The sequence below is a fragment of the Pogoniulus pusillus genome, chromosome 19, assembly GCF_015220805.1.
Source record: "Pogoniulus pusillus isolate bPogPus1 chromosome 19, bPogPus1.pri, whole genome shotgun sequence".
NCBI classification, from domain to species: Eukaryota; Metazoa; Chordata; class Aves; order Piciformes; family Lybiidae; genus Pogoniulus; species Pogoniulus pusillus.
In genome coordinates this window covers 14,587,160-14,601,943 of record NC_087282.1, presented here as the reverse complement: position 1 = coordinate 14,601,943, position 14,784 = coordinate 14,587,160, and the positions used below count along the sequence as shown (strand labels likewise).

Sequence of the window (14,784 nt, the reverse complement as noted above, 5' to 3'; positions counted from 1 at the left end):
GTGATGTAACAATGGGGTACCACTACATAAGGCGTCTGTTCCCAGCAGTCTCCAGTAGTGTTCAGAGCACTCTGCGTGTGTGCAGCAGCCTCGGACACCAGCTCTTTCCAGGAAGAGCGCGCCGGTTTAGGCTCTTTTCCTTGACTCTGCAGTCTGGAAAACTGCTGCGTTGGAATCCAAACATGGCAGCAGCATTCTATGTTGCATCTAGCTTGCTTTGTGATTTTGCCCATGCTTTGAATCTTCTGATGGACGACAAACCCCGGATGATGGCACAGTCGTTAACAAGTAAGTAGAGGCTCTCGTTCGATACAGCAGCAAACCTGCCTTCTCTATCAACGTCTCCTTTTGGTATTCCTTACGAATTAGTTGGTTCTTAAGGAAAGTTGACTTGCAGTGGTGCAGTTCCCGACACATGGAACCACCACGTCTGTGGCAGCAGAGTCTGGCAATTGCTCAGTTTGCTGGTTCAGCCAGCACAACAGGCTTCCAAAATGCAAACAGGGAGAGCTCCTCCGAGCTCCTTCCACACACTCTGGTGTTATCTGCAGAGTTTACTAACAGCGCTCCTCTCCTGGGAGGAAGCATCTTTTTTCTGAATGCTGTCATGAAAAGACTTGGCTGTCTAACCTGACACGGAATGCTCACTAAACCAGCCATTACTCCTGTGAGGAAAGGCAAACTTCCAAGCATTTGGTGTGCGCCCCTGACCTCAGGAGCTGTTACTGTACTATGTCAGAACAGAACTGCCATGCTAAAAGGGGATTTGGGGGAAGCTTTCTTGGGGAACCATTTTCAGCAGCTGAAGAGATCCAATGCATATAAGCGATTTAAAGCAAACAGAAAGGGAAGTAAACCCCCGCTTTGTTAGCTCAGGCGGAATAGGCACTAGCTGCTGAAGAACGATTTGCATTTGAACGGGCTTGATTTACTGGCAAAACCAGGGCAAAAAGTAGATACAAGAAGCTGTAGAAAAAGAATCCCCTGGTATAGTATTGCCCTGTTGTGTTGCCTGCTGTGTAGAACAACGGCTGCTACCAGAGGGAGTTTTGTAAAGAAAGATGCCATCTATTTGTTCCAGGGGGTTCCCCACCCCAGGTAGCCTTATTGCAGCATCTGGTTAACTCTCCCTTTCCCTTTGCAGAACAAGTCACCCATTTGTTCAGACGATGCCATCCTTCGGTGAGTGTGCAAGTGACCTCTTACTTTCAGAGCACTTCAGAACAGTGGAACGTGCTGTCAGTTTGTGTTCAGAACGGCTGAAGTGTCATTACCTGCTCTGGCAAGAGTAGTAGCCTCTTTCACCACGTCCCTTTAGAAGCTGGCTATCAGTCAGAACCGAGTGTCAGAGAAGCTGCAATGCTCTGTGGTCAGCTGTAGGACGCAGTGCTCAGGCCCAGGTGGGGTAGGGCAGCAATACGGTCATTCACACAGTGAAACTCGGGTGCAAAGATGAGGTCTCCCTTGTTTCCTGTGGCTTGTCCCTTAGTGGTATTCCAGCTGGACCCTATGGATGTGGATGTGTAGAACGGTGCCTTTTATTTGCCTCAGTTCTCTAAGATAAGACTGGACTGAGCATAGGAATGACCTATCTGCTATGAGCAGGAATGGAAGCCACCAAGAGCAGTTATTCCTAGACAGAGCTCTGTAACCTTCCCACTGAACTGTGCCGAGTTAAAAAGGAGGGAGGCCTGTAGGACTGCTGGTATATCTAGGTTGGTTTCTCACATCTAAGCAGACCGAAGTTGTGTGTAATTACCAAACCTCCCAAGCCCTAGGATGGTGACCATCACTTGTACTCCTATCTGTCCACAGAGCACACAACCAGCACCAGAAAGCCCACAAGCTCCCTCTGTTTCTGAAGAAGCAGAGAGAGATCAAGAACATGAGGAAGAGGACAGTGAGCTTCCACCTGTGCCACAGCTCCAAGAGGCAGATGGAGATCAAGAACATGAGGAAGAGGCCAATGAACTTCCACCTCTGCCGCAGCCTGAAGATACAAAATCAGTAAGTCCCAGGTTTGGTCAGCACTGTAGGTGGTGTAATTTAGAGCAGCATGTCTTGAGTCAGACAGCACTTGGATGAAGACTCAAAGGGCTTGGAGTTCTCCTACCGTGATGTATGTGCCAAGTGTAACTTAAAACACAGGTCTGTAGGACTACAGGCATGGCTAGGTAGGTTTCTCGTGTCTGTGAAGACTGAAGTTGTGTGTAATTACCAAACCTCCCAAGCCCTAGAATGGTGACCATCACTTGTACTCCTGTCTGTCCACAGAGCACACAACCAGCACCAGAAAGCCCACAAGCTCCCTCTGTTTCTGAAGAAGCAGAGAGAGATCAAGAACATGAGGAAGAGGACAGTGAGCTTCCACCTGTGCCACAGCTCCAAGATGCAGATGGAGATCAAGAACATGAGGAAGAGGCCAATGAACTTCCACCTCTGCCGCAGCCTGAAGATACAAAATCAGTAAGTCCCAGGTTTGGTCAGCACTGTAGGTGGTGTAATTTAGAGCAGCATGTCTTGAGTCAGACAGCACTTGGATGAAGACTCCAAGGGCTTGGAGTTCTCCTACCGTGATGTATGTGCCAAGTGTAACTTAAAACACAGGTCTGTAGGACTACAGGCATGGCTAGGTAGGTTTCTCGTGTCTGTGAAGACTGAAGTTGTGTGTAATTACCAAACCTCCCAAGCCCTAGAATGGTGACCATCACTTGTACTCCTGTCTGTCCACAGAGCACACAACCAGCACCAGAAAGCCCACAAGCTCCCTCTGTTTCTGAAGAAGCAGAGAGAGATCAAGAACATGAGGAAGAGGACAGTGAGCTTCCACCTGTGCCACAGCTCCAAGATGCAGATGGAGATCAAGAACATGAGGAAGAGGCCAATGAACTTCCACCTCTGCCGCAGCCTGAAGATACAAAATCAGTAAGTCCCAGGTTTGGTCAGCACTGTAGGTGGTGTAATTTAGAGCAGCATGTCTTGAGTCAGACAGCACTTGGATGAAGACTCCAAGGGCTTGGAGTTCTCCTACCGTGATGTATGTGCCAAGTGTAACTTAAAACACAGGTCTGTAGGACTACAGGCATGGCTAGGTAGGTTTCTCGTGTCTGTGAAGACTGAAGTTGTGTGTAATTACCAAACCTCCCAAGCCCTAGAATGGTGACCATTACTCGTGCTCCTGTCTGTCCACAGAGCAGCACAGCATCATCCTCCAAATCACCATCTGAAGCATCATCTGAAGCGTCATCTGGATCATCGTTCAAAACATCATCTGAATCATCATATGAAGCATCATCCGAAGCATCATATGAATCATCATCCAAATCACCATCTGAATCATCATATGAAGCATCATCTGAAGCTTCATCTGAATCGTCATCCAAAACATCATCTGAATCATCATATGAAGCATCCTCCGAAGCATCATATGAATCACCATCCAAATCACCATCTGAATCATCATATGAAGCATCATCTGAAGCTTCATCTGAATCATATGAAGCATCATCCGAAGCCTCATATGAATCACCATCCAAATCACCATCTGAATCATCATATGAAGCATCATCTGAAGCGTCATATGAATCGCCATCCAAATCACCATCTGAATCATCATCCAAAGCTTCATCCGAAGATTCATCCGAATCATCATCAGAAGCTTCATCCGAATCATCATCAGAAACATCATCAGACTGTTCCCATGAAAAAAGTGAAGAGGATGATGAGAAGGAGAATGAAGATAACAACGAGAAAGATAATAATGATTCTCCATCTGTTAGGGCAGCATGTCCCAAAAATGGAAAAGGGGTAAGTCCCAGTCCAGAGTTATCTGTGTAGGCTCTTTGCCATCAGTGGAAAGAGCAGTTGTCAGGTGTAGATCACAAAGTTGCAGGACCCGTGGAAGAAACTGCCCCCTGGAGGTACCTGTCCCTCTTCACAGCCTAAGTAGCTAAATGAACAGCTGAGACCACAGCCCTAACTCTTCCATGAGTGAAGTTTGGTGAGAAGAATCCTACACAGCTCTGCATTGTAGAGAGAAGGAAGGTCTCTGAAGGACTGGAGTGCAGTCCTGATGACCACTCCCTAGAGCTTGCAATGCTGGTGAGAAGTCAGTTCAACAGTTCTGATCAGAAAGGAGGGATGCTCCCTGCTTCTGCTCACTTACGTAGCAGCAAGGCTGTGGGTCCCAGGACAGATCTGTTTCTGTATCCTTGCCTCAAGGCACACTCCTGGTTTCCATCATCTCTCAGAAAACGAGTGCAAACTGAACGTGAAGCCAGCCATGGCCCTGTGTAAAACTAGCCTTTCAGCTTTGCCTCTTCAGTTTGAGACGAGAACACCAAACGCAAGCGTTTTAAGAGCCCTGGATGTGGCAAACAGCACCTTCCTAAGGGCTTGCATTTGAAATGTCACCTCTGGGGCATCTCTACAAGCCACCTTTCTGACCCAGAACCATTCCTTGTCACAGATCTGCCCAGGCTCTGCAATCAATCCTGACCCTGCATCAGCACCAGCAGCCACTCCTCAGCCTGAAGCTGCGAAGAGAAAGACTTCATGCAGCAAGTCAGACGGGCAGAGGAAGAAACCCAAGGAGACAAAAACAGAGCTCCTCCTAGAGAAACTGCGTACGTATTCTGTGTATGGGGTCTGCCCAACCAGTGCATGGTCTGCGTGTCTTGGGACATGCAAATGTTCATCCTCAGTTGAGTGTCAAGAGGCACTTAACAATTCCCTTGCACAAGTTGTGTTTGTGCTTGGAGGAAGTAAAAGGCACTCTGGATAGCCCTTCTGCCTGTGAGGGCAGCTGTGAGTGGGCTGGGTTTGCCTGAGCTTCCTCCTACACCAAAGGCAAAGACAGTGCAGAAGACTGTGACCGGATCTGCTCCCCTCTGAAGCAAGCATCTTTGCTTTTGTTTCTTTTAGGCAGCCTTTTGAGCGTGGGAGATCCTAAGCAAAAATACATGCTGTTGGCAGAAATTGGTCAAGGGTAAGTCCAGGCACAGTTACTAACACAGAAACGCACAAGAGCGAGCATGCTGCCATAGCCAGCTCGTGACTGTGATGCTGCAGCAGGTCAGTTTAGAGTAATGGGGAAAGATCCTCCAGAAAGATCATAGAATCAACCAGCCACAAAGGCAATCAAAGAGGATGATCAGGAGGAACTGGACTGCTGCACCAGCCCTTCATGTTGGAATTAGGTTTTATCTTGGATACGGGGCTGGTGGGCTCCTGCACTGTGTGCTGCTGGCTGAAGGAGTGGCTGCACAAAGGTGGCTTAGAACCACTACAAGCAGCAGAGAGCTGTCTCCCGCCTGGGCTTGCTTTCATTCATTGGGACTAAACATCTTTCATCGGGACTAAACATCTTCTCATTCCTTTGCTGCTGTTTCATTTCTAGGGCATCTGGAACAGTTTATCGTGCACGTGAATCTGACACAGGACGAGAGGTCAGTGCCATCAGTCCAGCAGATTCTGCAAGTCTTTGTCTTTCCCCTTGGGTGTGAACTGGGGATGGAGCTTGCAGTCAGCAGTAGACTTTTACTGCAAAGGCTTCCCCTCTGCACCTTAACATTCACTTCCTTTCTCAAGACAGAAGTTTTGAATCTATGCAAGCCCTGCCCCAAAATCTCACCATAGAAAAACAGAATTGAGAGAGAGCAAAGGGGCGTCCCTGTCTCTTCTTGCCACGTCAAGAGCAAGACTAGACAGGGGAGGCGAGAGGCGACTGGCCAAATGTGTAGGGAGGGCCAAAAGGCAGACTTTAAATACCAGCGAGCACATCTCCACCTGTCCTGTAGCTAGCACGCAAGGCGGCAGGGAAAGAGGCTGTTGTAACGCAAGGCGCTGAGCTCCTGTGCCTAACAAGACACTTTGGCACAGCTCGGCAGCGACATCCACAGACACTCACGGCGTGCTCACTCAGGCCTCGTGCAACAGACTGCTCAAGTGTATGGTTTTCAATGTCATTTCAGGTGGCCATAAAGCAATTGAAATTCCTAACCACGCCAGTAAAACGTTTACTAAGAGAAATCCTGATCCCGAAGGAGAATAAGCATCCCAACATTGTGAACTATTTAGAGAGGTACGTACTTATGTTCGTATCACGCCTGTGTTCATACTGCAAGCCAAAGATTCACTAGCAGAAAACTGATCTCTTTGACATCGTTGTCTTTTCAGCTACAGAGTCAATTCTCACCTCTGGGTGGTGATGGAATACATGTCTGGAGGCTCTCTGGCTGGCCTCGTTCGTAATGTGTGTATGCATGACGGACAGATAGCAGCTGTCTGCAGGGAGGTAAGGGATCTTCTGTGTGCTTCTGATTACCTGGACAGGATGGGACTTCTCAACAAGTGGTAAATTTCACCCTCTCGTTTCTCTTTTGTCTTGTCAGTGCCTGCAAGGCCTGGCTTTCCTTCACTCAAACCAAGTGATCCACAGAGACATCAAAAGTGACAATATCCTCCTTGGAATGGATGGATCTGTCAAGCTGGGTAGGTACTCTTGGTCAGGACCAGCATTCCCAGGATGGGGTGTGGGGCTACCAATTTGGATGAGTGACTGCCAGTTACCCCAAGGTGATGCCCGTGGTCGTGCACTGGCCACTGGTGCAGGCTGAGAGCAGATCCTGTGTGCAGAGAAGGACAGGAAGTGGAAAGGCATAAAGAGTGGCTTTGGTTTGGGTAGGTGCCTTCCAGAGTGAGGCAGTGACATTCTAAAGCTCCAAGTGCGTAAAAGGCACTGCATGCAACTTGAGGGATGTTTTTTAAGGGACCAGTCCAGTATTTCACTGGCTACAGCACTAAGTAACCAGCTCATGGCTGCTGTTCCAGATAGAATCAACCGTAGTGGGCATTGCTTCTGCTCGGTTTCATCCCTCTAGCTGGCTTTAACAATACTTGTTTTTCTTCTCAGCTGATTTTGGCTTGTCTACTCACACCACCCCTGAGAAGAGTAGGAGGAGATCGATGGTCGGGACTCCTTACTGGATAGCACCGGAAGTGGCAAGAGAAGAACCATACGGCCCTAAAGTGGACATCTGGTCACTTGGCATCACGGCAATAGAAATGGTGGAAGGAGAACCTCCTTACTTTGACCAACGTCCTCACAAGGTAAGGGGCAGATAAATAGATACCACTGTCTTTCCAATCTGTACCGTGGTTTGGCTCCCACGAGCCAGAATCTCAAGTCACATCAGTGTGAACTAGTTCTCTCAAGGCCTCCCTTGAGAAGGGAGTCCCCTACTAGTATCACCTTTCTTTTTTCTGGCTAGCCCTAGTCCTAAGCCGTGGGACTGGCAGATACACTCTGGGCAACTGTGTGGATGGACTTCCATCTCCATCCTCGTTCACACAGTCCTCCGCTGCTAGAGCTGGAAAGAGGAAGGAAATTGCAAGGGCACTTGCTTGCCTCTCTGGGGAGTGGGCAGCTTCCATTTCCCCCCATCTCATAGGTCTCCTCCTTTTTCTGGGCGGTCAGAGAACATGAGATTCCCCTGTTTCCTGTGCAGTCTGCAGTGGTTCTATATCTTAGTCTTTGGAGAAAGATAACCAGATTAGTTTATGCGGTTGGTTACCATTTTCTATGCAGAACAGAGCAAAAGAATTTGGACTACCCCTATGAAAGTAAATCTGCTTTTGGTGGTGTAGTTCAAGCTAACTGGGCGAGCCAGTGCATTCGCCTGTCAAGGCAAGGTCTTTGAGATGTTGGAAGAGCTGTGGCCTCCCGAAACGAATGGGAGACTTATTTGTTGGAATAGAAATATCACCTCTAACCCTCTGCCAGGGAAGAAACTGCTGCTGGAGACTGGACCTTGAGAATCAGATTGGGGTCTAGTGTAAGCACTTGTGGATATGAAACAAGCAGGTGGAGTGTCACGTTCCCTTTCTCTGTAGGCGATAAAACTGATAGCCCAGAACGGAACACCACAGCTGAAGAACCCCAGGCAACATTCCCCGCTGTTGTGTGACTTTCTGAACTGCTGCCTGGAGGTGGATGAGAACAGGCGATGGTCAGCTGAGGAGCTTCTGAAGGTAAAGCCCAAAGCAGCTGCAAGCGAAACAGCTGCACTATGGATGGCCTTCTCATCAGCTACGGCCTGAAGGCATCTACGGACCCCCCACTTAGTGCTCTCTAGTCACAGTGCTTTTCAAAGGACAAGAATCACAGACTGGTTTGGGTTGGAAGGCACCTTTGAAGGACATCTAGTCCACCCTCCCTTGCAGAAAGCAGGCACCTCTTTAACCAGAGCAGTCCCGCAGTGGTCTTCAGAGGAGCATGTGGGCCTAGACGCTACTGGGATAACACTTCCTAGACGTACTGGGCTTCCCAGCGCAATGGCTTATGCCCCTCAGGGATTAATGTGATGATGAGCTGTGTCTGCCTGTGGTAGCAAGGTGCTGGGCATGAAGGTGCAGGTGGTCCCCACAGTGCTGTTTGTGCATTTCCTGGTAACCCGAGGAACACTACTGCATGAGCCTGTGAGTAGCTGGCTTTGGGAAGCTATGGTTCCTCTCTTTTTCTTCCTCCAACAGCATCCATTTTTACAATCAGCCGAGCCGCTCTCCAGTCTGACTCCTCTCATCATGGCGGCAAAGCAACTGAATGAGGAGAAGAGCAGACACTAGCGCTTGTGGCCAACGTTCTGCTGTGGCACCTGCTGTGGGAGGAAGAAGGGATTTGGAGTGCTCCCCCCGGCTCTGTCCCTGGAAGTTTGAATGGGGGAAGAAGAAGGCAGGAAGCTGTTTTCCCAGCACTTCCCACCTCCTGGAGAGGCTTCTGCTTGTCCAGGAAGGGGAGTTAACCCTTTCTCGCCTCCTAGGCAGGAGGCAAAACACTAAGTTGTGGCAGCAGTGGCTCAGGCAGTTCTTACGGTCAACAATCATTGGGGGAGCTACAGCAGCCCCAGGATTAAGACCTTCTGCCTAGCTGAGCCAACAGTGGTCACTGAGCACGTGCCAGGAGGGACCAAGGATAATTCCTTGTCCCAAATTCAAGTGGGCCAACCTGTGCTGGTTAATGTGCTCTCTAGTGGGGTTGTGCTCATGATACTGGCTAAGCCCAGGGGCTTATAGGCCTGGGAAGCCCTGGATGCTAATGGGAGGACCCACTGCATCAGTGTGCGGTGAGTTGTCCCCAGCTATTAATTGCTAAGCCCGGCTACTACGTGCCGAGGCAAGTTTCTCTCTTTGCAGGACTGAGGCCAGGCCGAGGACCAGATTCCGGGACATGGACCAGTACCTGACCAGCACCTGGGGGAGGAAGGACCATCTACACAGGAGATGGAGGCACATCACACCGATGTGGCCAGTGGATGATGGCATCAGGACTTGGAAAGCATGACCTCCAGCCATGGACTCAAAGCAGCTAAGTCACTACCATGAACTTTACTATTGCTCTGCCAGGGACAGAGCAATCAATTGCTATTTAACTGTGCAGTGCTGTTAACCAGTGTTTGGGCTATTGTTAAATACTGTTGGTATTGCATGCAGGAGGGCTAACCTGTAGACAGCACACAGCCCTCACTGAGCTGCAAGGACTTATCACCCATCCCTCTGAATTCCTAGACACATCTGTCCATTGCTACCTGGGTGGACTGTTGTGGGGCACTCCAAATGCCTTCTTCCCCACCCTCCGTCTCGGGAGGTGTGAATGGGAGAAGAAGAAGGTGCAAAACTGCTTCCCCCTGCCTTGCAGACTTGAAGGGAGAACAGCAAAAGGTGCCCTTTTCCGCATGGGTACTGACTCGTGGGAAAGCCCACGCTGGGATCGGCTGGCGATTGGCTGGATTCTGCAGGCCCATTGTACATATGGCAGCAGACACAAAGCCTAGGAAGCTTATAAACAGAGTGAGGAAAAAAGCACGCGGTTCCTGCGCTCGCACCGTTCTGTGCAGGTCCGCTCTAGTACCGCTCGCTCCCCGGCATGTCTGCAAGTTTCCCAAGTCCTTAAGGTCTACTAGAGAGAGAGCTGCCAGCAGTTTGATTTTGTGCCTGCGCTGCTAAAACAGTGCCTCTCCATGATCTTTGCCTCACAGGCAGCTGTGTCTACAGGCACTTTGGACTTCGGCGGGTTTCGTTCGCGTCTGACTTAATGCCGCGTGGATCCACAACGGGATATTGCTTGCAGTTTCAGAGGCTGCCGCAGAGAAATTCAGCAGGGATCACTGCTAAAGTCCTGCTTCACCTCTGTGAGTACAATCTGCTGCTCCCTAGCGTCATGGTTTGAGGGGCTCCGTGTTATTCCAGAGTCCCTAAGAAAACTACAAAGACCAAGTTCCATCCCAGGGGACAAACTGGCCCCCTCCAGATATCGTTATTATGCTATTCACTCCCATGACCCTGCACATCTTTAAACACAACCTTTCTGTATTTTCATCTCCAATAGAAAGAGAGTAGCGTGAAATAATCTCAGGCTGCCGTGCTCTCGCACAAGAAACTACAACACCTAGGTTTTCTGCTCAGCCTGACTTTTAAGCAGGGTAACGCTGTCTTGTAGCTTAGCCTTTTCCATTTTCTGACTTTCCTAAATTACTAAACTTGCCCAAAGCATCCTTGTGAAGATTTCCTGACTGACTTAGAACCTGTAAATAAACCTTAACTAGTTCTGTGTATTGTTCAGGGGTGGGGCTTTTGGGGAAAGTAAAAATAATTCTCTTTTTATAATTCCTACCTCAGCCAGTTAGCTCCCAACTACATCAGCAGCTCAGAGCAGGACTGAGAAGAAAACCCTCAACCCATGTGCTGCAGGACAGATGGAGGGGCAAAGAAACCAGTGGTCATACTCCTGGTGGCTAAGAGGGGGAGCAACTCCGACCTGCGTCTGTAGTGTTATTGTTGTTGTTATTTTTGCTATTAATAAAATACAATCATTTCTGTTATCATTCCTACTGCTTTCTAGTTCCTTTATTTTTCAGATGGAAAGGGAAAATATGATCATTTCTGTTATCATTCCTACTGCTTTCTAGTTCCTTTATTTTTCAGATGGAAAGGGAAAATATGATCATTTCTGTTATCATTCCTACTGCTTTCTAGTTCCTTTATTTTTCAGATGGAAAGGGAAAATACAATCATTTCTATTATCATTCCTAATGCTTTCTAGTTCCTTTAAGATGAAAAGGGGCTAAGAGAGACAGGTAATGACCATCTTCACTCTACTCAAAGCTGTCCCGGCCACAGCTGGAGTACTGTGTTCACTTTTAGTCACTGCTCTGCAAAACAGATGTGGTTGGCCTGCAGAGGATACACAGAGGAGCACAGTAATATGGTCCAAGAACTGGGAAGTTGCCGTATGAGGAAACCCTGAAAGAACAGGTTTTGATCACCTCCAGTAGTTAAAAGGAGGCTACAAAAAGGTGGAGGCTCCCTTTTTACAAGCAGTCCCATGGAAGAAGACATGGGATAATGGGAAGAAGTCAGCCCTACGGAGATTCCAGACACTCTGCCCCAGGCCTAGAGCATTCATGGCATTTTTATCGGCTTGGCCGGTACAGCTGAAGGCTGTGCAGCTATCCAGAGAGACCTGGACTGACTGGAGAGCTGGGCACAGAGGAACCAGATGAAGTTCAACAAGGGCAAGTGCAGGGTCCTGCACCTGGGGAGGAATAATAAACTGCACCAGTCCAGGCTGGGAGGGGATCTGCTGGAGAGCAGCCCTGTGGAGAGGGGTGGCTTCTCTGGAGACTTCCAAGGTCTGTCTGGATGTGTTCCTCTGTGAGCTGGGTTAGGTTGTGTTGTCCTGCTCTGGCCGGGGGCAGGGGTGGTGGGGATGGGGGGGATGGTGTTTGCACTCTATGATCTCCTTAGGTCCCTTCCAACCCCTTCATATCCTGTGATCCTGAGAACCAGGTGATAGTGCAGGGCCGGGCGGTTTATTCTGGAGTCACCAGCTCAGCCCGTGAACTGGGAGCGGCTGCGCCCAGCAAGAAGATGGCCCCAACGGCAGTCAGCTCGCCAAACAGGACGGCGCTGCTTCCGACGGCCGCCGTCTTTGGAGCATTGCCTGCGCCTACGAGTCCAGGGAAGGCTGCCGGCACGGCCGGAGCCGCCTGCGTTTCCGCAGCCCGCGGATTCCGATCCGGAGGGGAAAACACGCCCGGGTCTGCCTGCTCCGCTCTACCCCACGCCTCCAGCTCGCCCCGTGCTGGCCGCTCGGCTCCGTGCTGTCGGTCAGCCGCGGGGCTCGGCCGCTTCACCTTCAACCGCCTCTAACGCCTCAAGGCGCTTCCTGCAGCTCCCTTCTCGCCCGTCCGCCGCTCCCCTCCGCAAGCTTTCAATTCTCCATGCCAGCTTCACTGAGAGGCAGCATTTTCCCTAAGCTTTAATGCTGTATTTTTTCCAATTCAAACTATGCAAACCAGCAACCATCTCGTTCCCCGTACGGGCCACCAGTTACTGTGTGGTGTCTTTTAAAGATAGCTTGTCCTGGTGGGAAGAGGGAAAGGGAATTGGGAACACAGCAATGAGGTCAAAAACCTGCCTTCACTAACATAACATTCTCAGTAAGGAACACAAATAGCACTGTTATTTGAAGGTTGGTGAGTGGGTCTGAACTGCACTGTAGAATCTGAGACACTGCTGTTGTGCAGCCAGGGACAGGCCGAGTCCCCACATCAGGGGCTTGGTGGAGCAACTATTTGTGATGTAACAATGGGGTACCACTACATAAGGCGTCTGTTCCCAGCAGTCTCCAGTAGTGTTCAGAGCACTCTGCGTGTGTGCAGCAGCCTCGGACACCAGCTCTTTCCAGGAAGAGCGCGCCGGTTTAGGCTCTTTTCCTTGACTCTGCAGTCTGGAAAACTGCTGCGTTGGAATCCAAACATGGCAGCAGCATTCTATGTTGCATCTAGCTTGCTTTGTGATTTTGCCCATGCTTTGAATCTTCTGATGGACGACAAACCCCGGATGATGGCACAGTCGTTAACAAGTAAGTAGAGGCTCTCGTTCGATACAGCAGCAAACCTGCCTTCTCTATCAACGTCTCCTTTTGGTATTCCTTACGAATTAGTTGGTTCTTAAGGAAAGTTGACTTGCAGTGGTGCAGTTCCCGACACATGGAACCACCACGTCTGTGGCAGCAGAGTCTGGCAATTGCTCAGTTTGCTGGTTCAGCCAGCACAACAGGCTTCCAAAATGCAAACAGGGAGAGCTCCTCCGAGCTCCTTCCACACACTCTGGTGTTATCTGCAGAGTTTACTAACAGCGCTCCTCTCCTGGGAGGAAGCATCTTTTTTCTGAATGCTGTCATGAAAAGACTTGGCTGTCTAACCTGACACGGAATGCTCACTAAACCAGCCATTACTCCTGTGAGGAAAGGCAAACTTCCAAGCATTTGGTGTGCGCCCCTGACCTCAGGAGCTGTTACTGTACTATGTCAGAACAGAACTGCCATGCTAAAAGGGGATTTGGGGGAAGCTTTCTTGGGGAACCATTTTCAGCAGCTGAAGAGATCCAATGCATATAAGCGATTTAAAGCAAACAGAAAGGGAAGTAAACCCCCGCTTTGTTAGCTCAGGCGGAATAGGCACTAGCTGCTGAAGAACGATTTGCATTTGAACGGGCTTGATTTACTGGCAAAACCAGGGCAAAAAGTAGATACAAGAAGCTGTAGAAAAAGAATCCCCTGGTATAGTATTGCCCTGTTGTGTTGCCTGCTGTGTAGAACAACGGCTGCTACCAGAGGGAGTTTTGTAAAGAAAGATGCCATCTATTTGTTCCAGGGGGTTCCCCAGCCCAGGTAGCCTTATTGCAGCATCTGGTTAACTCTCCCTTTCCCTTTGCAGAACAAGTCACCCATTTGTTCAGACGATGCCATCCTTCGGTGAGTGTGCAAGTGACCTCTTACTTTCAGAGCACTTCAGAACAGTGGAACGTGCTGTCAGTTTGTGTTCAGAACGGCTGAAGTGTCATTACCTGCTCTGGCAAGAGTAGTAGCCTCTTTCACCACGTCCCTTTAGAAGCTGGCTATCAGTCAGAACCGAGTGTCAGAGAAGCTGCAATGCTCTGTGGTCAGCTGTAGGACGCAGTGCTCAGGTCCAGGTGGGGTAGGGCAGCAATACGGTCATTTACACAGTGAAACTCGGGTGCAAAGATGAGGTCTCCCTTGTTTCCTGTGGCTTGTCCCTTAGTGGTATTCCAGCTGGACCCTATGGATGTGGATGTGTAGAACGGTGCCTTTTATTTGCCTCAGTTCTCTAAGTGGTTTCTTGTAGCCTGCTCTAAAGCAGCTGGTAAACACTTAACAAGGCAACTGGAAGTGGCTTCCAGTGGTCTATCCAAACACTACATTTTGTGAAATAAGACTGGACTGAGCATAGGAATGACCTATCTGCTATGAGCAGGAATGGAAGCCACCAAGAGCAATTATTCCTACACAGAGCTCTGTGAGCTTCCCACTGAACTGTGCCGAGTTAAAAAGGAGGGAGGCCTGTAGGACTGCTGGTATATCTAGGTTGGTTTCTCACGTCTAAGCAGACCGAAGTTGTGTGTAATTACCAAACCTCCCAAGCCCTAGGATGGTGACCATCACTTGTACTCCTATCTGTCCACAGAGCACACAACCAGCACCAGAAAGCCCACAAGCTCCCTCTGTTTCTGAAGAAGCAGAGAGAGATGAAGAACATGAGGAAGAGGACAGTGAGCTTCCACCTGTGCCACAGCTCCAAGATGCAGATGGAGATCAAGAACATGAGGAAGAGGCCAATGAACTTCCACCTCTGCCGCAGCCTGAAGATACAAAACCAGTAAGTCCCAGGTTTGGTCAGCACTGTAGGTGGTGTAATTTAGAGC

The 14,784-nt window shown here is 49.5% G+C and overlaps 1 protein-coding gene and 1 long non-coding RNA gene across 3 annotated transcripts; both read left to right on the top strand.

Moving 5' to 3' along the window:
• The first annotated feature begins 48 nt into the window (after positions 1-48).
• On the top strand, positions 49-10,880 carry LOC135183996 (serine/threonine-protein kinase PAK 3-like). 2 transcript variants are annotated; one of them, XM_064159409.1, is made up of 17 exons: positions 49-288; positions 1,145-1,182; positions 1,816-2,007; positions 2,275-2,466; positions 2,734-2,925; positions 3,193-3,807; positions 4,469-4,625; positions 4,924-4,987; positions 5,399-5,447; positions 5,973-6,082; positions 6,178-6,295; positions 6,393-6,492; positions 6,914-7,110; positions 7,894-8,031; positions 8,533-9,363; positions 10,035-10,187; positions 10,675-10,880. In XM_064159409.1, the coding sequence occupies exons 1-15, from the start codon at positions 183-185 to the stop codon at positions 8,623-8,625; spliced, it is 2,361 nt and encodes a 786-aa protein (XP_064015479.1). In that variant the 5' UTR covers positions 49-182; the 3' UTR covers positions 8,626-9,363; positions 10,035-10,187; positions 10,675-10,880. The 2 variants fall into 2 exon arrangements, with proteins under 2 accessions (XP_064015479.1, XP_064015480.1); XM_064159410.1 differs by lacking the exon at positions 3,193-3,807 and having other exon boundaries at positions 161-288.
• A 1,889-nt stretch (positions 10,881-12,769) lies between these two features.
• Positions 12,770-14,781, top strand: LOC135183995 (uncharacterized). The gene is made up of 3 exons (XR_010305810.1): positions 12,770-12,922; positions 13,779-13,816; positions 14,547-14,781. It is a non-coding gene; the product is annotated as an uncharacterized LOC135183995 (long non-coding RNA).
• The last annotated feature ends 3 nt before the right edge of the window (positions 14,782-14,784 follow it).

Bases quoted from the DNA above. Each gene is read 5' to 3' on its own strand.
- LOC135183996 (XM_064159409.1), top strand. From the start codon at position 183: ATGGCAGCAGCATTCTATGTTGCATCTAGCTTGCTTTGTGATTTTGCC. The intron at 4,626-4,923 runs GTACGTATTCTG...TGTTTCTTTTAG, and splicing joins GCTCCTCCTAGAGAAACTGC to GCAGCCTTTTGAGCGTGGGA. The intron at 6,083-6,177 runs GTACGTACTTAT...TTGTCTTTTCAG, and splicing joins ATTGTGAACTATTTAGAGAG to CTACAGAGTCAATTCTCACC.